We start from the raw sequence: 8,685 nt of genomic DNA, 5'->3' as shown, positions 1-8,685 counted from the left end.
AAAACAATAGTTTCCTACTAAGATAATATTAAACAAGTGTTAATCTGGTGGATACGTGACCTATGAGGCCTATGAGGTTCCTGTAAATGTTTTGGGTGAGAGGTGTGGGGTGGCCTGTATCACAGTTTAATCAAACAGTTTTCAGAAAATACAGTAAATAAATAACAAACACAGCTTTAATAAATACATAATAAATAAAAAACAATGCTTTAAATCATTTTTACAAATATATAATGTATTTATATTTAAAATCTGAAATAAATATATTTTCTACAAATTTGTTTTTGTCTTGTAAAATTGCAAAGAGAAAATATATTTTTATATTACAAGTAAAAGCAAAACAAAAACCTGCAATCTGCAATAAACTGCAAACAGGAAACTCATTAATAAATAATTTAGAAACAAATATGTGACAAGAAAATAAGGAAATCTTCCCAGTATTCATTAAATAAATAAAATATAGTTAGTTTGGGGAAATGTACAAATCCATATAAATCTCTTTAAACATATTAATCTTATTACTGTGCAATCAGCACATTTGTGTATGTTTAAATTTCCCACCCAATGGTGTTAACAGGTGAGTGGGAGAGGCCTTATGTAATATGTGTGTGTGTGTGTGTGTGTGTGTGTGTGTGTGTGTCAGGTTGTTATAAAAGCTGTGGTACTGCTCGATAACACTCCAGACTGAGCTCGGACCGACAGTAAGGATGCGTGTAGACCTGCTGTGGCTGACGGCTGCGCTTCTATCTTTCCCCCTGCTTATTTTATGTGACCCACTGTGAGTACACACACACACACACACACACACACACACACACACACACACACAGACTGACAAACATAGCAGTGCAACAACTTTCATTGTGTCACACATTTTTCACAACATTTATATGTGTAATTTTCCCACTCCCAATTGATTTTTATTTTAATTTATATAGTAGTGCATGTGCTTTTATTTTTCACACATGTTTACATTATTCTCACGACCACATGTGTCTTTACTTGAGCTTAGACCAGGAGATGGTGAAATGGACATGTCTATTCTTTTCACACAATTATGGTAATATAATATGAAATTTTAAGAAATTTTAATGATTATAGTTCAAGATAAATTTATAATTATAGTGCACAGGGAGAAAAATTCTGTTTTTTTATTACTGAAGGGTTTCCCCTCAATTTCTCCCATTTAATCAGCTGCCAAGTCCCACTCAGTATCAGTAACTCTTCACCCACAGATCCCTGAGCCCTACATAAGGACAGTGTGTGAGGTCCCTTTCCCATCATCCCATGATTTCTGCTATTTATCACAGATTTTTCAAATAAGAGTGCATTAAACTAAATATAACTATACAAATAGCACCAAATGTAATCACTGATGTCTAAACCAAGTGAATAATAAAGATATCATGTAAACATTTTATCTCTAAAGATAAAGAAAAGGCTTCAGCTCGAACATTTTACACAGTACTTAGGTGTTCAGAGTGAAATAAAAACATCTATCATGGGCTGGGAAACGAGTTCTGTCTCTTATGCAGGGAAATGCGCAAATCAAGTGTCTGTACAACACAATACAACAAAACACAATACAACACATCACAACACAATACAACACAACAGAACACAATACAACACAACACAATACAACACAATAAACACAACACAATACAACAACAGAACACAATACAACACAACTGAAAACAGTACAAACACAACACAACAGAACACAATACAACACATTACAACACAATAGAACACAACACAAAATAATACAACACAACAAAACACAACTTTTTTTAATCTGTGGGACCCAAACATGGATTTTTTTTATTTCTGCTTATACTTTACAGTTAGCAAACATTATTTTACATTATTACAATAAATAAATAATTGAATAAACATTTTCCTCTTTGTTATACTGTAACAGTAACGTGTTGGTGGCCCCGAACCTGCTGCGCGTGGGGACCCCTGAGAAAGTGTTTGTGGAAGTGCAGGATTGTAATGGAGGTAACATCACAGTGAAGATCAGTGTGAAGAACCACCCAAAGAAAACTTCAGAACTGACATCTCAATCAGTCGTCCTCACTGCTGATACAAACTACCAGGCAATTGTAGACATAACGGTACACACACACACACACACACACACACACACACACACACACACACACAGAATTTATGCGCTCCACAACTATTTCATTTTTGATGACGCAATTGATCATGCCATATTCCGCAGACATCATTATTGCCGAAGCTTGAAGGCATCATTTCCAGCCTATAATTATTACAGGTCTATCAGTTACTATGTTAGTGATATTATTAGATGTTGTTTATGCGTTTTTGTGAAAATAGTCAGGAGAAAGGGACTGGCTGCTTCAACCAAACAGGATCTTCTCAAAATAGCATAATAAAAGTCAGCTTCTGATATTGTGCGTGTATTGGATTTGAACTCTCAGACCATGCTGAGAATTATTGTAAAGCAGCATGAGACCTATGATAATAGGACACCAGGGGTGAAACATGATGGTATGGGGATGCAAGTCTGTGACAGGTACTGGAAGGATCTACAAAATTGCTGGCACTTTAAAAATGGACCAATACGTACTTGCACATTTTGCAGAATGTAATGTTTTCAGGTATGGAGGATCAGTTTTAAGATCCAACATGTATTTTCCAACATGATAATGACCCCAAACTCACCATGCGGAACAAAGGCGTTTCTTCCTGCCCAACATTGTGAAATACTCAAGTGACACATTTAATTGAAAATGTAGGGTCATTTAATGCATATTTACATTTCCAGCATTTAGCAGACACTCTTATTAAGAGGGACTTGCGCATCTAATTTTTTTTTATACAACTGAGCAAATAAGGGTTAATGGCCTTGCTCTGGGGCCCAATAATGTCAGCTTTGTGGACTTGGGATTGAACTCACAACCTTCCTATTGGTACCCTAACCACCAGGCTACCACATGCTATATATTGGTTCTTTTTGCAGCCACTGACTCCCTTCATTGCAAAATAAATTATACAATAACATATAAAATCTTTAAATATTAGATACATTGCTAAAATGTGAAAAAATATTTCATGTATCAGGGATTTTGCAGGAGTTTTGCATTAAACCAATTTAAATCAAATAAATATTTGAAAAATTAACAAAAACTCAGCCATAAATAACATCAATAATTGTTTTAAGTTAATAGGTACTAAGTTTTGAGAATGTAACAAATATTAATTTTCACAAAGTTTGCTGCCTCAGTTTTGTCCAGAATGCTATGAAGAGTGATCAGATGGATTGCAATTAATTGCAAAGTTGTCATGAAAATGAACTTTTCTCTCATTAATGCAGGTAAGAGTCTTGACAAGGCTGGAGATCACTCTAATCATTCCAATTACGAATAACAGACTGGAAGCTTTAAAAGCTTTAAAAGATTATGCACTTATAAAATGCTTGTAATTATACTTCAGTATACCTTAGTAACATCTGACAAAAATATCTAAAAACACTGAAGCAGCAGACTTTGTGAAAATTAATATTTGTGTCATTCTCAAAACTGTTGGCCATGGCTGTATGCTTCATTTTTCATCTCTTTTGTCCAAACAACATCATTTGGGGTTTATATAAAGACATAAATATATTTCATTAAGTGTGTAATTTTCCTTTGGCTCAGATTCCTGACAATAAGGGTTTCTTTAGTGAAGACCCACTGGAGAAGCAGTATGTGTATCTGCAGGCTGAGTTTCCTTCCAAAGTGCTCGAGAAAGTGGTCTTACTATCGTTTCAGTCTGGATACATGTTCATTCAGACAGACAAGAGCATCTACACACCTGGAACAACAGGTAAAACAGGCTGGACTCACTGATGAAATACAAACTGGACTGTAATGTGGCCAAAAGCTAAAGCTATGATGAAGGATGCAGTCCAAATCATCGTCCAGTACAAATATTAAACACATTTAACATTTCCAGCAAAACAGATAAAAAAAGCAAATGAATCATTTTTGTCCCAGTTCTTTACAGAATCTTCTCACTGACTCCTGATCTGCAGCCTCTTGACAAAAGGGGAGGAATCTACGTGGAATTCATAGTAAGTGTTCAAACAGCTCAGCTGGGGTTTCACCTACTAAACAGTCAATTTCATCGCAAGCTACAATTACTGTATATTCTGATTTTCTAATCTGCTAATTCACCCATTATGTATTTTTTAAAATATATTAGAGTATAACAAATTATTTTTTCCTTTCCCCCCCAAGAATCCTCAAGGAATCACAGTTGACAGTGAAACATTAGAGCTTAAGGAAGGGACCAATTCATTTTCATACAACATCCCTGGAATTGCCAAGTTAGTCCACTGAATTAAAGCTTCTAATATGAAAGTCATTACAGATTTTATTTTGTTTGCATTAATTATATATTGTTTTACATAGAGAAAATATTAACATATTTAATCAGAAATACTCTCTTTTTAACAGATCTGGAATATGGACTGTAGCAACACGGTACAAAAACACCCCACAGAAGAACTTCACTGCTGAATTTGAAGTTAAAGAATATGGTACAATTTATAATTAGACTACAAACATCCCTACTTTTGGTTTGTCTACATGTGTGTTTACATGTTGTCTTTCACTTTGCAGTGCTACCGAGCTTCGAGGTAACATTAAATCCATCAAAACCTTTTTTCTACGTGGATGATAAGAAACTTAATGTTGATATAACTGCCAAGTAAGTAGAACATGACAAAGACATTTAATTAGGATAAATTAAAATAATTTTGCAAGTGAAGTCGCAGTGAGGGCCTAAAATAAATAATGAATGCACCACTTAGTTACTGCTTTAGTAAAATACTAAGATACTGAGTGGTCTGATGAAGCAGAGTTAATGTTACAGTTAGCAGAAAATAATTATGGAGACAGAAACTGGAGAAAGATTTCATTCCTAATTGACATTTAGATTTTAAAGTCCCTGTGATTGAGCTGTTACTGTAGACACATAAATATATTATAAAAAGCCCAGAAATATAAACCTGTAAATTGCAGCTGTACCACTGTCACAGTTATAGAAAATGAATCAACATTTGTTAATAGTGCTTGTGTAGTTTTTATTTATTGTTTGTTAGAAATATTTTACTTACATTTTGTTGTGAATAATAATGTCATTATTAATATTTATATTTCTAACTGGGCTAACTCAGTGCATGATCTAACTTTTTTGTGAATTATACAGTTACCTGTTTGGAAAAGATGTGAATGGTGTTGCATTTGTGGTGTTTGGCATTAAGAATGATGAGAATAGAACCAGTCTGCCTGCCTCTTTAACCAGAGTACAGGTCAGTTACACATCCTCTAATATTTCACATTATAACATCTGTAAGGAAATAATCACTGATTCGTTCACTCACTACTTAATGTCTTGTATTCACATTTAAACACAAAGTAGGCAGGTCAAAAACCTTGCAAATTATTTATGTATTATATTTTTTTTAAATAAAACAAAATATTTTGTGTGATTTCTGGCTCCGATAGTTTCTCTGTCTCAGTTCCATCAATCCAGTTCATAACTGGTCTTAACATGTCTGTGGGACTGTGTTTAATCCAACTTTTGTTTGTTTTGGAACCTGCAGACAAGAATTTGCTTAGCACTGGTAGCGTAATTTAGATTTCTGTGACTGTTATATGGTCTTTTTGGTTCTGTGACCATCATATCTGACATATAAAAAACTACCTTGCAACATTCGTGTCCAAAACAAAATCTCTTCCATATATGAATATTTTTAATGAATTAATTACAAATAATGCACCAACCTTTCATAGCTGTATTTGAGTGTAACACATTATCTGTTCATTCCCAATGATGTATTTATATGTGGTTTGTAGATTTAATTTCAAGTTTGTCATGTGCAAAAATTTTCCAGGACAATTGTACATTATTAATACTACTTACGTGTAGAATTTTATGTTACATCATCATAGATCATTGATGGAAAGGGACGTGCTGAGCTCACTAAAGAGATGATCCTACGCTCCTTCTCTGATATTAATCAACTGGTTGGAAGCTTTTTGTACATTTCTGTCAGTGTTATAACTGAGACTGGTAAGATCCCAGCAATTGTGTATGTATGTATGTATGTATGTATGTATGTATGTATGTATGTATGTATGTATGTATGTATGTATATAGATCTTTTCAGCTGTCATTTATCATTAATAATATTTCAGGTAGTGAAATTGTTGAAGCACAGAAGGGGGGCATTCAAATTGTGACATCACCCTACACCATCCAGTTCAAGAGAACCCCAAAATTCTTCCATCCACGAATGACTTTCGATGTCACAGTATGCATGCCTTTACACCTAACGCAAGCTCTTTACAATCTTACAACTGATAAATTGTTGTTAAACTGATTTAAATATTTGCTGAAACAAAATATAAATGTAAACCCAGTTAGTCCCATTGAAAAAATATTGAACTACACTAATTACATGTATGCATTAAGTATGTCTGATCTGGATTTGAAAAGGTTTATGTGACCAATCCGGACCAGTCACCTGCTGAAAATGTGGACGTACTGATCCAGCCTGGAGGCATTAAGGCTCGAACAAAGACTAACGGCATGGCTAAGGCCATTCTGAACACCCAGGAAGGAGATAAGCCACTACATATCACTGTGAGTCATGTAAAATAGGGTTTTATGGTGAAAATGTAATGACTGCATATCAACTTGTGTTTATCTCATAAAAATAATAGAACTGGAATTATCAGGAAACATAATATTTAAAAGTCCCAGTTTATAAAAAAAAAAAAAAATCATAGGCCAAACTGGTAAACCATCTTTTCAGTTGCTAAGATGTTTGTCATAAGCATTAAATTATTTTAGACTAAACTAAAATGGTTTTTCTATGTAACCAGGTGAGAACCTCAGCCGAAGGTATACCAAAAGAAAGACAAGCTGAAAACAAGATGACTGCCCAACCTTACGCCAAAGGAGGCTCTGGCAATTACCTACATTTAAGTGTAGATGCTGCAGAACTGAAAATTGGTGATCAGTTGAACATCAATGCAAACTTCAAAACTGCTGTCCCCGATCAAGATGTAACTTATCTGGTTGGTATCTCTTACATATACATTTAAAGATCTTGGTGGTATTGTGAAGTAGTTCTACTGGCTTGTGTATTACACTAATAATAAGGCCAAGCCTGTGCCTAGCCCTAAAACCTAAACTGAACTTTGGTAACTAAAAAATAACTGGGTTGATTTTCTTTGTGTCAGATCCTTAGTAAAGGACAGATTGTACAAGGATACAGGTTTATAAGAAAGGGAAACCTGGCAGTTACTTGGTCTCGACCGGTCACCAAGGACCTGCTTCCCGCATTTCGAGTGGTTGCATATTACCATGTAGGATCCTCAGAAGTTGTGTCTGACTCCATCTGGGTCGACGTGGCTGACAGATGCATGGGAACGGTAGGCAATCTGATTCCTTCTCAAAGTAAGGAAAAATATTATACTGAATATAGTAACTTGTATTCTTGTATGTTCAGGAATAAATCAGGATTGTAGGGAGTCACACACAATATACTGCAACCCCATCATCCCACAAGGGGATGAGGAGAAATCTTAAAATTAAGTGTAACCACTACAGTGTTTGTCCATTATGACAAGGTTAGTTATTTTACAACATTTACAAGTAACATCATAAAGAATCAAAAACGGCAAAAAGATCAAACAAAAACAAAGAAAGAAAAATAACTATCTTGTAACCATTACAGACAACAAAGTTCCCAATCTTATCTAATAGTAGTTGCTGCCCTGCAAATAAGTGCACACTCAAATTACAAATCACACCAAAAAGCCTGTTCAATCCACACTCCACAGCAGACGTAAATCATAACCTCAAACCACAAGAAGTTGTTTCCCCCCACATTAACAGAGTAGACCACATACTGTATATAAGGTAAAGGAATCCCCACGATCATTAGCTGGTCCAAGATAAATGAATCAAACAAGAAAACAAATAACCATTAAGCCATCAATGCTTTCAATAAAAGTAAACGGCAATCATGCATCATCTGTAAAAAGACAAAGAAAATACAAGTTAATTGCCATATACCATATTTAACAACCTTAAATACACTTAAAAGAATTACACATTAAAAGCACAAATCACAATATAAAAAGCTTAAAACCAATTCCTATAGTAAGCATACATCACAACCCTTACCTTTACAATTCAGTTCTAGGCTGCTATGCTGTTCAATAATCAATTGGTCTTTTCATCTGCTATAACACAGCCTTGAAAAACACCAAACAGCTTTTCTTAGCGCATGGAACACAAAAAGGAAGTCACCAAGTTTGACTTCCTTTTATACTCTCCTGACTCCTGTAGTCCTACACCTTCTACCCCTTTACAATACATACACTCTGTGGCCAGAAGTATTCCGTTCACTGGAACTTTCACTGGCCAAAAGATATGTCCCTGTGCACAAAGCAAGCTCTATGAAGACATGGTGTGTTAAATTTGAACAACCAACCAAACCAACCAGGCCTGCACAAATCCTAGAGGATTCATAGATGTAAATGCAGTCAATGGTGGTTTCACTAACCACTGAAATAAAATGTGATATGTATCTTTTTTCTCTATTATTTATTTATTTTTTAATTAAATTGAGTCTGTGTTGAATTGATTTTT

The 8,685-nt window shown here is 34.7% G+C and overlaps 1 protein-coding gene across 1 annotated transcript in view; it reads left to right on the top strand.

Annotated features, from left to right (window-relative positions):
- Positions 1 to 638: 638 nt before the first annotated feature.
- The window catches only part of LOC132839481 (complement C3-like), a 31,897-nt gene continuing 23,850 nt past the window's right edge, over positions 639 to 8,685 (top strand). The window contains exons 1-13 of the mRNA XM_060860474.1: positions 639 to 778; positions 1,925 to 2,120; positions 3,672 to 3,840; positions 4,011 to 4,087; positions 4,254 to 4,342; positions 4,473 to 4,555; positions 4,638 to 4,725; positions 5,227 to 5,329; positions 5,973 to 6,093; positions 6,219 to 6,334; positions 6,520 to 6,666; positions 6,909 to 7,103; positions 7,269 to 7,460. Of these exons, the coding sequence (XP_060716457.1) occupies positions 708 to 778; positions 1,925 to 2,120; positions 3,672 to 3,840; positions 4,011 to 4,087; positions 4,254 to 4,342; positions 4,473 to 4,555; positions 4,638 to 4,725; positions 5,227 to 5,329; positions 5,973 to 6,093; positions 6,219 to 6,334; positions 6,520 to 6,666; positions 6,909 to 7,103; positions 7,269 to 7,460 (1,647 nt within the window). The 5' untranslated portion in view covers positions 639 to 707. The remainder of the gene's footprint in view (positions 779 to 1,924; positions 2,121 to 3,671; positions 3,841 to 4,010; positions 4,088 to 4,253; positions 4,343 to 4,472; positions 4,556 to 4,637; positions 4,726 to 5,226; positions 5,330 to 5,972; positions 6,094 to 6,218; positions 6,335 to 6,519; positions 6,667 to 6,908; positions 7,104 to 7,268; positions 7,461 to 8,685) is intronic.

Source organism: Tachysurus vachellii, chromosome 24 (assembly GCF_030014155.1).
Source record: "Tachysurus vachellii isolate PV-2020 chromosome 24, HZAU_Pvac_v1, whole genome shotgun sequence".
Classification (NCBI taxonomy): domain Eukaryota; kingdom Metazoa; phylum Chordata; class Actinopteri; order Siluriformes; family Bagridae; genus Tachysurus; species Tachysurus vachellii.
The sequence above is the reverse complement of the archived record's forward strand: the minus strand, read 5'-3'. Positions and strand labels throughout refer to the sequence as shown.